The sequence below is a fragment of the Corythoichthys intestinalis genome, chromosome 15, assembly GCF_030265065.1.
Source record: "Corythoichthys intestinalis isolate RoL2023-P3 chromosome 15, ASM3026506v1, whole genome shotgun sequence".
NCBI lineage: Eukaryota > Metazoa > Chordata > Actinopteri > Syngnathiformes > Syngnathidae > Corythoichthys > Corythoichthys intestinalis.
The window spans coordinates 27,462,985-27,480,127 of NC_080409.1; the positions used below are offsets into that span (position 1 = coordinate 27,462,985).

The following is a 17,143-nucleotide window of genomic DNA, read 5'->3' on the forward strand; positions in this document are numbered from 1 at the left end:
TCCCTTTGAGGGGTTGAGCTTCTCTTAAAATGTAATTTTTGTCGACTTCACAGTAATTTTATCGATCATACAGATGATTGACAGGCAGCATTGTCGCCTCTCTCGCCTGCAGAAAGTTCTCTCTGGACTGTCGGTCGGCGGGACGCAGAGTTGCCGTCCCCCTGAAACGAAGGCAGAGTTACTGCCGGCGGTGGCGCACGCGGATGTCCTGGAGCGTCTACAGACCAGCGTGCAGGAGTTGAAGGCGTGGCTGCGGCATACCGAACTTCTCATCTTTAACTCATGTCTGCGACGGCCGCAGGGACATGCGAGACAACAGCTGCAAAGCTTTGAGGTAAACCGTACCGCACTCCATATACTGGATCTCTTTTGGCCATTACCCTATGGCCTACATGCCTTCCTGTCCTTTCTTCCTTCTTTCCTTCCTGTTATGTAACATTAATTGTACAAATTCATAGCAGCAAAGTTTTACAAGACAAATAAACTAACATGGCAAACTTCTAATAAATAAATAATAATAAATAAATAATAAATAAAGCGACATGACGGCGATGGCGTGCTGAGCAGCATCGCCTTAACGAAGGCCGAGGACGTATGGAAGGAAGGACGCCGCGGGACGTTAACGGGAAATTAATCAACTCGCGTCTCACGGCGAACAGCACCTCTGATTAGCCTAGCGATGCCACTCACACACACACCCGTCTACTAAAATCAATGTATGCAAATGTGTGTGACATACATGCAGACACACATGAATTAACACATAAAGAAACATGACTAACAAACACATACACACAAACCTTCGTAATCAAGTTGGAGCAAGGTGAAGCTGAGAAACTGGGTGAAGCTTTCCTGCTCCTGTTGAATATTGAAGAACGTTACTTGGAGGCCCTAGAGCACACCAGGGTGCGGCAAGCGCCACCTGAGACTTCCTTCATGCGTGAAATTCTTGGATTGGTTGTTTTTTACTTTAACCCCGCCTCCCCAAGCTCTTACTCTCATATTTTATATTGTCCTTGTCCGCTCAGCATCGCTCCGTTCCGAACAACACAACAAATAGTTTTCTATTTTAATCAATACGAGGTGGTCCACATCATCCACTCAGATGCGGTCCAGATCCGCTTGTGTCTGTACTTTCCTGTCCGTCAAACTAAACATACGGACGAGGTCTATTTTCTGGTCTGTCAACCCGCGGCCAGATCAAGTCCTGCCGTTTAGCACGCACCAAACAGGAAATCGAACGTGCTCTCCTCCGTTTAGCGCATGCGTGTCTAGAGTCCGCGAGTGTACGGATTGGATTAGAGAGGTATGCAGTAGGCATTGGGCAACGCAGCCTGCACGCAGGTGGCCCGCAAGGGTTTAGAGCGGGGATATGACCGACTTTGTGGGATTTCAGGTAAACTGAATGAGTACTCGGCTCTGCTAGCACATCACCATGTGTAGGCCCACAAACACTATTCTGAGGGGGCGAATGCACCCACAGAAAATTAGACTCACATTTAAATATTGGTGTCTCTTCCGGAATGTTCAACTTTGTCCCCCTAGCAGGAAGTGTCATGGCAAACTGTATGCGTGCGTCATTGTGTGAAATACAAGTTAGTGTTTTGTATTATGAATGTGAATTCAATTTCCTTCCTTATTTCATTTTTATTCTTTTTCTTTATTTTCTTCGCCTTTCTTCATTTTTTTCCCATCTTTTTGTTCTACACTTCCTTTATTTCTTCTTCCCACCTTTTGATAACCCTTTACAGCAGTGATCCCCAACCACCAGGCTGTGGACCGGGATCTGTCCGTGGCGCATTTGCTGCCGAGCGGCAGAGGAATAATAAACAATTTGCTAACGACCGCAATCTTGACTAATCTGAGTCGAGATTTGTGTATGTCGCATTTTTGCGGTTGACGGCCATTACTGGGATGTTTGCACACCTACAGTGGGGCAAATAAGTATTTAGTCAACCACCAATTGTGCAAGTTCTCCTACTTGAAAAGATTAGAGAGGCCTGTCATTGTCAACATGGGTAAACCTCAAACATGAGAGACAGAATGTGGAAAAAAAAAGAAAATCACATTGTTTGATTTTTAAAAAATTTATTTCTAAATTAGAGTGGAAAATAAGTATTTGGTCACCTACAAACCAGCAAGATTTCTGGCTGTCAAAGAGGTCTAACTAACAAGGTCTAACGAGGCTCCACTCGTTACCTGTATCAATGGCACCTGTTTTAACTCATTATCGGTATGAAAGACACCTGTCCACAATGTCAGTAAGTCACACTCCAAGCTCCACTGTGGCCAAGACCAAAGAGCTGTCGAAGGACACCAGAGACAAAACTGTAGACCCGCACCAGGCTGGGAAGACTGAATCTCCAATAGGTAAAACGCTTGGTGTAAAGAAATCAACTGTGGGAGAAATTATTAGAAAATGGAAGACATACAGGACCACTGATAATCTCCCTCGATCTGGGGCTCCATGTAAGATCTCACCCCGTGGCGTCTTAATGATAACAAGAACGGTGAGCAAAAATCCCAGAACCACACGGAGGGACCTAGTGATGACCTACAGAGAGCTGGGACCACAGCCGCCAGGGACTCAAAATCCTGCACTGCCAGAAGTGTCCCCCTGCTGAAGAAAGTACACATCCAGGCCCATCTGCAGTTCGCTAGAGAGCATTTGGATGATCCAGAAGAGGACTGGGAGAATGTGTTAAGGTCAGATGAAACCAAAATAGAACTTTTTGGTAGAAACACAGGTTCTCATGTTTGGAGGAGAAGGAATACTGAATTGCATCCGAAGAACACCATACCCACTGTGAAGCATGGGGGTGAAAACATCATGCTTTGTGCCTGTTTTTCTGCAAAGGGACTAGGACGACTGATCTGTGTAAAGGAAAGAAGGAATGGGGCCATGTATGGAGAGATTTTGAGTGAAAATCTCCTTCCATCAGCAAGGGCATTGAAGATGAGGCGTGTCTGGGTCTTTCAGCATGACAATGATCCCAAACACACAGCCAGGGCAACAAAAGGAGTGGCTTCGTAAAAAGCATTTCAAGGTCCAGGAGTGGACTAGCCAGTCTCCAGATCTCAACCCCATAGAAAATCTGTGGAGGGAATTGAAAGTCTGTGTTGCCCAACGACAGCCCCAAAACATCACTGCTCTAGTGGAGATCTGCATGGAGGAATGGGCCAAAATACCAGCAACAGTGTGTGAAAAGCCTGTGAAGAGTTACAGAAAACGTTTGGCCTGCGTTGTTGCTAACAAAGGGTACATAACAAAGTATTGAGATGAACTTTTGGTATTGACCAAATACTTATTTTCCACCATTATTTGCAAATAAATTCTTTAAAAATCAAACAATGTGATTTTCTGTTTCTTTTTCCCACATTCTGTCTCTCATGGTTGAGGTTTACCCATGTTGAAAATTACAGGCCTCTTTAATATTTTCAAGAGGGAGAACTTGCACAATTAGTGGTTTACTAAATACTTATTTGCCCCACTTTATAGCAGCCCAGCGTCAGTCAATGTAAACAGTAACCTTAGCTGCTGTTGACTGTGTGCTGCGGGCGGCGACATCTTTTGACAGCTTTTTTACAGGGAAAAGGCTACCTGCTGAACCAGAAGAGGAGTATACACCCAAGTCCATTCTGCATAATATGTTAGGGTGACCATATTTTGATTTCCAAAAAATAGGACACTCAGTCCGGCCTCAAGATACTTAAATCTTACTTGGCGTTCACTCAAAGATACTTTATCACTTTATTTAAAATGTGCCTCCTCCGTCTGGATGGACAATTCAATATTTATAACAAAATAATCGCTGTCCAACCAAAGACACAAATTCAAGTTCTTAGAGGTTACTCAACAGGTTTTATTATTCCTAATAAAACAGAACGATAATAATGTAAAAAAACTAAGAAATAATGATTAAAAAAACAAAACAAAGCCTCTTCTGTATTAGCAAATCATCCTTGAACAAAATAATAGCTGTCTTTTCAATGCTTGCTGTACAAATAAATAAATAATCTGAAATAATGTTCAAAATAATACCTCTCCTGTAGAAAATCTAGCTTTAACAAAAAGTGTTTTACTCTTTTCACTAAAATAATGTAATTCAAACTGTAGCCTCACAACAACACTAATTTCACAAGACAAAAAAGTAACATTTGTCTGTAGTTTTTTTGCGTTTTCGCACAATAGAACACTGCTCCAACATCTGTTTTCGCTATTACTGAGCACAGCAGAATCAACCACTCGGCAGGTTCTCTGGGAACACGTCACTGGCGGCACAGTACCGTAAAATTCTATGCAAAGTGCCAGTCAATTTCAACACACTGTAATTGGTCACATGAAAAATAATGAAAACCAGACATTTTCATAAATGTATAAAACCCCGGCGAATGCCCCGGACAGGATGGACCTTATAATATGTGACTAAAAGCTAGCAAACTAGGCAACAAAAGCGAACACACTGAGAGCATCATACCTTGTGGCAAACTGTATTACTAAAGCCAAGAAACCGTTCACGACGGGAGATAACTCATTATGCCTACGACCATGGATATTTGCCATCAGGTTTTAGGAGAGGCCACTGTTAAAAAAGGTTGATTTAGCGTAAGGTGAGTTATATTTTCCCTGCACTTAATGTTCATCTTTAGCCCTGTCGTATTATTTTATATATACTGTAATTTTCAGCCACACATTGCCGGTCCATGAAAAAAAAGGCCCACATTACACCGGTCCATGGTGCAAAAAATGTTGGGGACCACTGCTTTACAGGGAGAGTGAATATCCACATACGAGGACATCACATTTTATCATTCATATTATTAGTATCATTTTTAGTTAGTTAATTTATTTATTACTAAGTATTATACATACATATATATATATATTTAATGAATATATGACTATACATAAATATTATTATTTATTTATTATTTATTATTATTTAATCAAATTAAAATGAAAACAGAAATACCCTCTGGTCATGGCCTTAAATAAAACTTTAACGCTTTAACACCTAAGCCTATTTTGGCCGAATTTGAATTCCTTTGATGTTGCCTTTATCTTTCAAAGAAAAAAATGTTCACAATGGCCAGGTTCGGTCCCTTTTTTCAGGACACCATAACCTTCATGTCCAAATTGTTGTTTTCTTCACTGACCCAATTATAATCAACATTTTGGACCCAAAAAGACAACAACAAAAAAATTCCCAAAATCTTATGTCAAAATTTGTAATATTGATGTCCCGTTGACGACCAAACGTGCTCGACCGGTTGGTGGTTGGTGACCGGTTTTGAAGCTTGATAATATTTATTGAACTTGTTAGGACAAACATTCAACAGAAAAAAAACAAGACTGAATAGTTTTATGTTTGACAATTCAACACAAACAGCAGTTAAGGTCATAAGCGTTTTTGGCCTTTGTCAGTACTATGGTCAAAACAGATCAAATACAGTGCAAAATAGTGAAAAAAACAAACCATTTCCTCTTGAACAAGACACAGAGCTACGTCACACAATATGTCACACAGCCCACTCTTCCGCCATTTGCGCGCTGCTGTCACTTCTCGCTCGCCGAGACTCCGACTCATCCGAAGAAAACAACAACAAATCCAGCTCACGCTCTTCCTTGAGTTGATGAAATAATGCCTTAGCTTGCGCTAAATTTAGTTTTCGAATCATTCCGCACATTTCAAAGTCGCTCGCTCAATCCAACCAGCCGTCGCTCGCTATCTTGCCTCCCTCTCCTTAGGTGGCGCCTCGCTTGACAATTTATTAACTATGTTCACATTTTGTCTGTCCTTCTTGACCTCATAATGGCTCCTGGGGTATGTAGTCTTTGGTCGTGCTTTCGGTTTTGGAAAAGGACAAGAAATGATCGAAATACGGACATAAACACACGGTCCATGCAGCGTTTTAATGCTTATTTATGAGGGTAATAAAACTATAAAACTCAAATGAAATTATCTCCCTCTTTACTTGGTCGATTGACTTCAAGTAAAAACTGGCGTGGACCTCAACTTCCCCCCTTTCAAATGAGACCAACCAGCAGCACTTGGCGTAATTACAGCGTGACAAGGCGTCAAAGATGATATGCGTTATTTTGTCGCCGCCGACACATTCGGTGTTAAAGGGTTAAAGTATGTTTTTTTTTTTGACAATGAGGCAGTTAATGGTCATGTTTCAGCAATAAAGCTTCTCAGGTGAAGGTATTTTCATACGTCTTTGGCTGCCATTTACAACGCAAGACTTCCAATCCATTTTGACTGGGTGGGCTGGCAGCAATCATCTCGCCAGCCTCTCCCGTTTAAAATGGATTGGACGTTTAGCGCTGTTAAATGCCGACAATGAGTGCCCTATAAAGGGTTAAATCCTTTCCTTAATCCTTCCATTCCTTTCTTTATACTTCCCTTACTTCATGTTTATTTCCTTCTTTTCTTACATCAGTTCTTTATTCCTTTCTTTCCTTTCTTCCTGTATCTATTCTCACTTTCTTCTCTCCGATTTCACTTTGTTTCAGACCTTTCCTTTCTTTATTTCTTTGAGTCTTCCTCTCCGCCCTTTTCTTCTTGACTTGTGCACGTGTTGTTGTGTTGTTTGCCATCAGTGTGTGGTGTGGTCTCCCTCCCGGTGCGAAGTGCAGATGAATCCTCTTTGATACCCGCTGTCTTCTTCCCCTCACTCGTGTCCTTTGAAACCCCCAAGACCTTTCCTCTCCCTTCAATATATTCTATTTTCATCCCTCCACCTTACCTAATAGTGGAAACTGTTTCTCGTGGACGATACGTTCCAGGTTCTCGTCTACTCTGTAGCAACTTCTTCCTCACCTTCCCATTGGAAAATGGCCTCAATCAGTCGCAGGCTGTTGTTGTGTTTCAGCAACAATCCTTTGTAAACGAATCTTGTCAAGTCGGATCAGACGTCCAAGTTAAGCCGGAAGCTTCCAGAAGGCAACGCCAGGTGTGTGAGGAAGAACGTGATGATGAAGACAGAGATAGTGTGTGTGTATGTTTTGAAGTTTTGCCTTCCTGTTAAGAGGCGCTCATTAAGGGGGTTGAGGGCCAGTGAAACAGGTGAGGCGTCACCGTGGTAACCGCCTCGGTAAACACTTCCAGACTTTCATCTTTCCGGCGTGAGACGAGAAGAAGGAGAAGATGAAGAAGACTCTTTCATCCGCTTAAAGCGAAGAGACATTGAATCAAAGAGGGAAGAAGGAGATGAAGATGGAGGGCGAGGTGAGAGCGGCGGTCGCAACGGCGCCTGCGCCAGATAAAAGCGCCACATCGCTCCATTTACACAAACAGCAGTTGACAGGAAAAAAGAAAGTCAAGGAAAGTTGCGCTCGTTGAACTTGCGCGTCATCAACAAAATTTCATTAGGGATTCAATTGAAGCGGCAGCCATGTGGACAAGTGGTCAGCCCGTCTGCCACACCGTCCCTCCCACTCATGCGCGCGTACATTTAAATGAACACAATCACACATTCACTTACACACATTTCACTCTCTCATTCATTGTAATCGAAATTTACTAATAAAATTATCAATCATTCCTCCAAAGTTAGCGACACACAACACCCAATTTCACTCACTCACTCACTCACTCACTCACTCACTCACTCACTCACTCACTCACTCACTCACTCACTCACTCACTCACTCACTCACTCACTCACTCACTCACTCACTCACTCACTCACTCACTCACTCACTCACTCACTCACTCACTCACTCGTAAAGTCACAATTATTTACTCATTGACTCACTCGACACGTCACAAATACACAACAACAAATCAACCCACTCATTCACTGATATATAAAGTCACACATCACACACAATTACAGTCACTCACACACTCAAACCAAGATGATTACTCTTTTGCACACAAATGTACAATTTCATTCATTGTGTAACCCACATTCACCCATTCACACATAGACACACAATTACACTCATGCATTCATTCCAGCCAAATAAACTAACATTATTGTCACTCACTAACTCGCTCACTGCTTAACACACCACACCTAATTTCACTCACTTACGCACTCGCTCCATCACTCGAATAAATGCACAGACATTCACTATCAATCACACATAAATACACAGCTAACTTAATTCATTCATATAGTAACACATATTCACTCAGTCACATAGTCATCCACATAAACTAAGATAATCACTCACTCATAAATACAGCAACAAAACTACATATCGTCACTCTTTTTCTTCAAACATACAACCAACTTTACTCATTCATTTATTAATTCACTCACTGACACTCACTCACTCACTCACTCACTCACTCACTCACTCACTCACTCACTCACTCACTCACTCACTCACTCACTCACTCACTCACTCACATAAACTAAGATAATCACTACTTCCCTGACAAAATACTACTTCCCTAAGCAAAATAATGCAAAGGGGCCCATATTTTTGGCCCACTATTTCGTCACAGTGTACTGTGAAACCCATACATGCAATCCAACCCATACGTCCATATTTTGTATATTAATCAGATTTTGTTGCACTGCATACTTCAAACTTCTCACCCCAAATGATTGTCAGTACTTACAGTAGATAGCGCCAAACCTTTTTCTAAAAGAGGAAAGAAAGAGGTTAAGGAAGAATTTTTATTTTTTTAAGCTTGTAATCAAGTATCAAAACTCACAAAATTCAAATAAAGAAAACTGTAGTAAACTAAATAGAATATAAATTAAACAATTGCCAGATTGGGGGCCCCCCTAGTGGTCAGGGGCCCTAAGCAGCTGCATAGTCTGCGTATAGGCTGGGCCGGCCCTGCCTTACAGCCAAATTTATATACAACTTGACTCATTAATTTACTTAACACATACTCATATACTGTAAATGCACACTCACACACAGCCATTCACTCATTGACTCATCACTCTCTCCCAAATACATACCCAAACACATGAACTCTCTGGCGATCACTGCCAGCCCCTCCCAGTCCAGATGGATTGGACGTCTATCGCTGTGGATGAGTGTTTTAAAATAAAATTTACTAACTACCACAACACTCTGTGAACACTACCAATGTACCGGTACTGGCACTCACTCAATCCCAAACACATAGTCACAAAGATTCCAGAAACACTCATTCACTCATTTAGGGTGACTGTATTTTGATTTCTAAAAAAGAGGACACTCGGCCCGGCCTCGAGATACTTAAATTTGGCTTGAAGCTCACTCAAAGATGGCTTATCGCTTTAATATATTTAAAATGTCACTCCTCCGTCTGGATGGAAAAATTCAGTTTTATAAGGAAAAAAAATTAGCGACAGTATATAACCAAAAATACAAATTCAAATTCGCAGAGGGTACGTAACAGGCTTTGTTATTGCTAAAATAATACCGCATAAAAAACAAACAAACAAAAAAACACTGGAATTAAATAGTGATTTTAAAAAAAAATGCCTCTTCTGTAATGGTGAATCCTTGAATCCTTGAACAAAATAATAGCTGTCTATTCAGATCTTACTTTACAAAGAAATACCACCCCTTCCAGCTTCAACCAAAAGTTCATTTCCAGTAAAATAATATAAATTAAACCGTATTCTCAAGTCTACCACTGCAATTGTAATTGACAAATTGTTGTTCCCACTCAATTATTATTCTCATTCAATGTTTGAAATTACACGAGAACAATAACCGAAATGCACAGACAAACAATTCAACCAACATATTTCCAAACGCAGCACTTCAAAACTACATATCCCATAATCCCTAGCGCGGCTTACCTCACTGACAGCTAGCACCGGTAGCTGAAGCAAAAATCAAACATTGCTTTAAAAGTTTACAATCATCGGCACTGTAACGATGCTACACCAAATGGGATTTTACAGATCACACCAGTACAAAGCTCCGACAGACGTAAACAGTTGCCGAAAGGTAAGTTTAGCTTACATACCAATAGCCTGTGAGCTCCTGTCATGACGAAGATTTGTTTGTGAATGAGAATTGACAGTTGACGCCATGATAAAGCCAGTCTGTGACTGCACACACATGCGCAAATTTGTATCCCAAGTAGAATAGAGGTATTTTCGACTTGATTACACTTTTAGGTACATGAGCATTTTATTATATACGTATTGAACACAAGTCTTAACAACTGAGCAGGCTCTTTGGGAACACGTCACAGGCCCGACAGTACTGTAATATTCTGTGCAAATTGTCAGTAAAAAAAAAACGGGCATTTTCATGAATTTATAAAACACTGCAGGACGCCCAGAACAGGATGTAAAAAGTGGACATGTCCGGGCAAAAGTGGTCGTTTGGTCACCCTACACTCATTCATTCCCTCACTCACACATTTAGTTATCCAAAACATCAGCATGAAAGGCTGAACTTGTTATTCACCTTTTTTTTTTTGTCTCTTTTGCACTACATCTTCCTCCTTGCTGAAGAATCCCTGGTCCACCCGCGTCTCCGTTAATTCGACTCTTCACGCTTTCCTCACGATGTCGTCTGTGAGCAAGGCGTCACGCCGACCATTTTGATGTTGTTTAGAGAGCCTTCGCCCTCACGCTCGAGCGCGCGCGCGCACGTGCACTCAGCGGGCTTGTCGTCTTGATCCGGCGCGCCAGCCGCTGTTTAGACAAGCGGGCCGGCAGCAAATATGCTAAACTGCGGCGAGCCGGGCAGGGGAGCAAACACACAATGTGTGAGAGGGAGGAATCCCATTTCATTGTCATTGTGTTTAATATTTATTGGAAAACTGTAAAGAAAATGTAAAGGAAGTGCTTCACGGTGAGCCTGCGGGATTTGCATAAATAGTTTGCGGCGGCCTCATGTTTGGGCTGCACTCTCTCTAACACACACACATTTTCAGTCATTCATTGACTCACATAGTCGTGCACAGGTGGCATAAATACACAAACTCACGCACACCCGCACAATAGCTCGAAATCACACATGCAGACCCACCTGCTTTCGTATCACTCACTCACTCACTCACTCACTCACTCACTCACTCACTCACTCACTCACTCACTCACTCACTCACTCACTCACTCACTCACTCACTCACACATTAACACATGAATCACATAAAAAATCACTCACATTCAAAAATACATGCAAAAACACGCAAACTCACTCACTCACTCACTCACTCACTCACTCACTCACTCACTCACTCACTCACTCACTCACTCACTCACTCACTCACTCACTCACTCACTCACTCACTCACTCACTCACCCACCTTTGTGCATTATCACACTTACATTGTTTCACACTTATCTTTACCCGCACACTATTTCGAAATCACACATGCAGACCCACATGCTTTCACACACATGAATCACATAAAAAAATCACTTACTCACATTCAGAAACACATGCAAAAACACGCAAACTCACTCACTCACTCACTCACTCACTCACTCACTCACTCACTCACTCACTCACTCACTCACTCACTCACTCACTCACTCACTCACTCACTCACTCACTCACACATTAACACATGTATCACATCAAAAAATCACATTCAGAAACTTGCAAAAACTCGCAAACTCACTCACTCACTCACTCACTCACTCACTCACTCACTCACTCACTCACTCACTCACTCACTCACTCACTCACTAACACATGAATCACATAAAAAATCACTGTCTCACATTCAGAAACATGCAAAAACACGCACGCACTCACTCACTCACACATGAATCACATAAAAAATCACATTCAGAAACATGCAAAAACTCGCTAACTCACTCACTGACTCATGCATTATCACATGAATCACATAAGAAATCACTCACATTCAGAAACACATGCAAAAACACGCACTCACTCACTCACACATGAATCACATTAAAAAATCACATTCAGAAACACATGCAAAAACTCGCAAACTAACTCACTCACTCACTCACTCACTCACTCACTCACTCACTCACTCACTCACTCACTCACTCACTCACTCACTCACTCACTCACTCACTCACTCACTCACTCACTCACTCACTCACTCACTCACCCTTGTGCATAAGCACACTTACATTGTTTCACACTTAACTTTCCCCCATTTACTGTACACAAACACACACAAAATTGGCTATGACCTTTGAACATCCCTGCTGGTTCTTAAGTGTAATGCGGTCATCACTGCCAGGACCAGCACACCCATCTTGCTGGTGTTTCTGTGTATGTAAGCGCACGTGTTCGTTTAAACTCGGAGACAACAAGTCCAATTAGTGTCCGTCAAAGGTTTTCATCAGTGACGATCAGCACATGCAAGAAGTCAACTTTCCCAGTCAAGCATCCGCACGTCCTGCTGTGGCGTCAAAGCATCACATGAATATGAAGCTTCGTTTCATATTCAGCAATGTTTATGCATTTGTCACTTCTGTTAGGTTCTTTTGTTTGATGATTGACTCTGACTATAATTTCGAGGAATGGCATTTTCATAGTCCGTGGCACGTAGCAGGATGGTAACCGCGACATTATATTTGGTTTACAGTGTTTGTGTTCGGACGTGCGAGCTCGCCGCCGAGGGGTCTCGTGGGTTCTGAAAGTTTGCCAGCAGCTGCTCCAGTCGGGCCCCGAGGCGGAGCAACACCGCGAGGCTCTGCAGCTGCTGTCCATCAACCTGGAGCGGCGCTGGGAGGCCGTCGTCATGCAGACGCTCCACTGGCAGAACAGACTCAAGAAGGAGCTGGGAGAGCAACAGGTGGGACACCTACAATTACATGCCTGCACTTACCGTTAATTTTCATACACTGACCATCTTGCGATCACTTACTATATTACATACAGGACTCATTTTTGAACTGTTTTTAATTCTTTTGACATTTGAAGCTGTTTTCTAATTTATTATTTTTATTAATATTATTTAAATTCATCTGAAAACCAATTAAAAAAACAAATAGTTTTTCACTGATGAATGTTTCTCGTAATTTTTGGACTACAGCCCGCTACTTTTTTCCCTCATTTTGAATCCTGCGGCTTATTTGTTGATTTATTTGGGTTAATAGGTAACACTTTATTTGACAGCAGTGTCATAAGACTGCCATAAGACCGTCATAATTATGATATGACTAGGGGTGTGCCAAAATATCGAAACGGTGTTATATCGTGATACTTTGTATCCCAAAAGGTTATCGATATGCTCCTGCCAAGAATCGGTGTATCGTTTGGGCGCTTACAGGTCACTTTTCGTTCATTTTATGGCATTCACAGGTCACTTTCTGTTGAGTTTGAGTCATTGCCTATTCATTTCGGGAGATTCTTGAGTCACTTCCTGTTCTGTTTCCAAAATAAAGAGTAAGTGACCCACAAATGCCCCAAAATCAACAGGAAGTGGGAGAGATGGCAGCGATCTCCCAGCTCAAACGAATTGGACGTCTGCTAGTGATAAAGTCATTCCAATTCACAGCAGAAAGATGAAAATAGTGTGGTTTTCTGTTTATTAGTTGTTTTGTTGAATATCCTAAAATGATTTCCTGACCAATGTATCGATAATCGTCTTATCGCCTTATTGAGAGATCATCGTTATCGTGAGCTTTGTGTCGCAAACCGTATCGTATCGTGCGGTACCAAGAGGTTCCCACCCCTAGACATGACACTATCATTGGCATTAATGAATGCTTATAACAGATGTCATTAAGTGTCGTTCGGCAAATGATGTCACTAACTCCATTAATGTCCAGCTTGGATCTTTTACATCCATTCAAAAGTGAGATCATTTGTCGGATGACATAAAATGACATCCGTCATAAGCATTCATTAATGCTCATGACAGTGTCATTTCATAATTATGATAGTCTAATGACACTCTTATGGCGCTACTGTCAAATAAAGTATTACCAAATATCATAACTATCACTTAATAAAAACTGGAAAAGTAACTGAAGGAATAATTAGCACAGAACATGAATTTTGATTGTTATTTACATCTGTAGCGCTGCAATGCATGCTAGGAGGCATGTTGGACGACAGCAGTGTTGACAGCAGGTGACAGCAGAGGTTAACTGTCTCCCCCAAGGGAGCAGTAATGGCCAAATGGAACTTCTTGAAGCAATGAAGCGTTGCAGCCAATTGGTTCAAAGCTTCATGGTGGTTCATTTGGTCTTATGACAGTCTTACGATGCCGCTGTCAAATAAAGTGTTCCCGGTTAATATCTTTTGGTGTAAATATCCTGTAATACAGTGAGGACAGCTGCAGTTTATAGTCCAGTGCGGCTTATCTATGTATAAATGCCATTTTCATGTCAAATTTGGTAGGTGTCGGCTTATGGTCAGGTGCGTCTTATAGTATGAAAATCACGGTAGTCATTATTATTTTTTTATTACTTAATTTTTTTTAAAAAAGGGTGTTTTAGGGATCATATGAAAGTTTTCAATTCATTAATTTATTCACTAATTAAAATGACGAATTAATAAAATTATCAATATGAGCACACAATAAAGTAAATAAAAAACAAATTAAGATTATTCTCTTTTTCATTATTAATGTTATTTAATACCTCATGCAATTTAAAATATTTTAGGAATAACTGAAAAGTTTTACTATTTATTTAGTAATTAACGAATAGAATAACACAATTTTAAATATTTGTATTTTAAGTTTTCTTGTTTTACTTTGTTCAATTATATTTTACCTATTCGTATCATAATTATTAATTTTATTTCATGAAATCAAAATCGACGAATATGAACTAAAATTAAATTTAATGCATTTCCCTTTGTATTTATAGGTATCATTGGTTCTTTTGGTGTTTAACAATTGTATGAAATATTAAATAATATTATTAGTACTAGTGGTTGCAACTGTGTTTGGAGATTTATGTCTTTTTTTTTAACATTCTTATATATTCAATAAATAATGTGAATCATTGAAAAAAAAATATTTACAGTCATAATTTCTGAAGTCCAATGTTCCTAAGAATTACAAGTATCCCCAAAATTTGATAAGGACAAGAAGTTTTCCAATTTGAACAAAACCTTTTTAAACAAAGCAGAGTTAGGGTTGATATCCACACACACATTCGTGAGAGTGCACACAGGGGATGACAAATACGGCCGTCGGACGGTTGTGACCTCGCTGCCCGCCTCGGAGTCATTTGACTTCCTTGGTGGAGCCAACAATAACAAAAACGCTTGCGCTTATTAATGAATGGTGCCGCTTCAGATCAAACCGAGTCATTTTTCTATGTTGTGTGTGCGTGCATCTGGCCTTAATGTATGATTGCAACTACTGGCCTGTCACTTGGACACTTCCTGTCCATCAGAAATGAAGCACAGCTATTTGGTATGTGAGAGAAATGATACATCAGCCTACAATGTAATTCATTATTTGAAAGTAATTTGATTACTGATCACAACAGCTAATAAGTAGTATGTTACTTTCTGTGACCAGTAATCTTACTATCCATTAAGGGTGTAATGGTACATGTATTTGGATTGGACCGTTTCGGTACGGGGTGCTCGGTTCGGAACGGAGGCGTACCGAACGAGTTTCTGACGCAATGTTACCCTTAACTTTTCGAGGCTGTGAGTCGATCGGGTTACAGTTTCTTTGTGTAGATTATATGTACTGCGTCTTCTATACTATAATGAGGACCAACACGGTAGGACAGTAAATAACCCAGAAACGTCAACGGCGCGACAATGTGGCCGCCGCGAGAACGCAGTGAAACACGGGCATTAAAGTCAATCAGCCATTGCACACAGGTCGCAGTGCGGCCACGTGTTAGACGCGTCCCAGAAACGGCTCAACGCGACACACGCAAAAAGAACGTCAGACTTTATTATTTGATGCGAGACGCGGCCCTCCTGCGTCAATACTACTAGCTAGGATCGGGCAGACCGGAAGTCACTCGTTTAAAAATACGGTGGATCCGGTCGATTTTCAAACTAATATGCAATCGTAACCCACTTTTTGAGTCCATCATCAGATCTCTTGAATGGTAGATCGGGGCACCATTGACTTGTCTTTGTTGATTTACTCAGGGGTGAAAGTGGAATTTCTTGCTGGAACTCCCAGACTTGAAGGTCGCCATGGAGCCAGAAATTTTATTTTATTTTTTTCTTTCTTTTTTTGGCGGGTGTGGGGGGGTCAAACCTCTTAAAGTACTGAAATGCAAAGAAAACTGTTTTAGCACAGTTATTTCTATAACACCTAGAAAAACAGATTTTCATTCAAAATTGTATTTTTTCAATGATTTGCAAAATAAAAGTTAACAAAAACAGCAATAACCCCAACCTCCATCTCCTTATTTTTATTTTCCTTCATTTCCTCACATACTAAATGCCAAATCTCAATTTTAACTACTTAAGAACATAAGACGTATATTAAAATTGAAGTTAATGTAAACATTTACTTAAGAAAAAAATATTTAAGATAAAGTAACATACATTCAGAAAAATAAGTACAAATGACTTATATTATGCAGATTTAAATGGAATATATTTTATATTTCCAAATCATAAGGAAATAAATAAGTAGCCTAACATAAATGAACAAATATGAGTCCAAAGTGCACATTGACAGCTAAGATGTTCTGAACCTCCCCATCAGAGCAAATAAAACCATATATGATAAATAAGCCTCCTCAACTCTCTCCTTGCTTTTAAAGATTTGATCCATTTTGTTGCATTGCCCTTTTGTCGCATCAATTCATCCTTTTTTTTTTTTTTTTTTTGCTGTTCCAGAAAACATGCACATTTGAACCAATCAGAGCTAACTATCTCTGCTGATCACATGTCAGTCTATCAGCCAATTGAACGGATAAATGAGTCCAGGCGTTTTGCTTTGCTGCGTGCATTCGCACATTGACGTGACTCGTCATCGTCAGACTCAGATAACTGCAGCAGCTAAGGAAACCTCCATGCCGTCCGTGGAATAAAATAATAAATATTGGTGGAAACGGATGACGCTACACAAGCACTTTATTATGCTTCCTGTTAACACTTGTGTATGTAAATCTGATGTTGGTAGATTTTCTTCTTGGAGATGAAATGCATCTGTGGTAGCTTAGCTGTTTTTTTTTTTTTTTTTTTTTTTTTTACATAGCGTTTTGACAGTTGTTGTCATATTTTCGGAATCAAAGCACCGTGTACCGGAACAGCATTCCGGCCCTGAATCATATACCGGAACAGCATCCC

The 17,143-nt window shown here is 40.6% G+C and overlaps 1 protein-coding gene across 2 annotated transcripts in view; it reads left to right on the plus strand.

The window, feature by feature from the left end:
- The window catches only part of akap6 (A kinase (PRKA) anchor protein 6), a 182,208-nt gene that overhangs the window by 145,490 nt on the left and 19,575 nt on the right, over positions 1–17,143 (plus strand). For both annotated transcript variants that reach the window (XM_057858801.1, XM_057858800.1), the window contains exons 17-18: positions 113–334; positions 12,498–12,707. In XM_057858801.1, the coding sequence (XP_057714784.1) occupies positions 113–334; positions 12,498–12,707 (432 nt within the window). The remainder of the gene's footprint in view (positions 1–112; positions 335–12,497; positions 12,708–17,143) is intronic.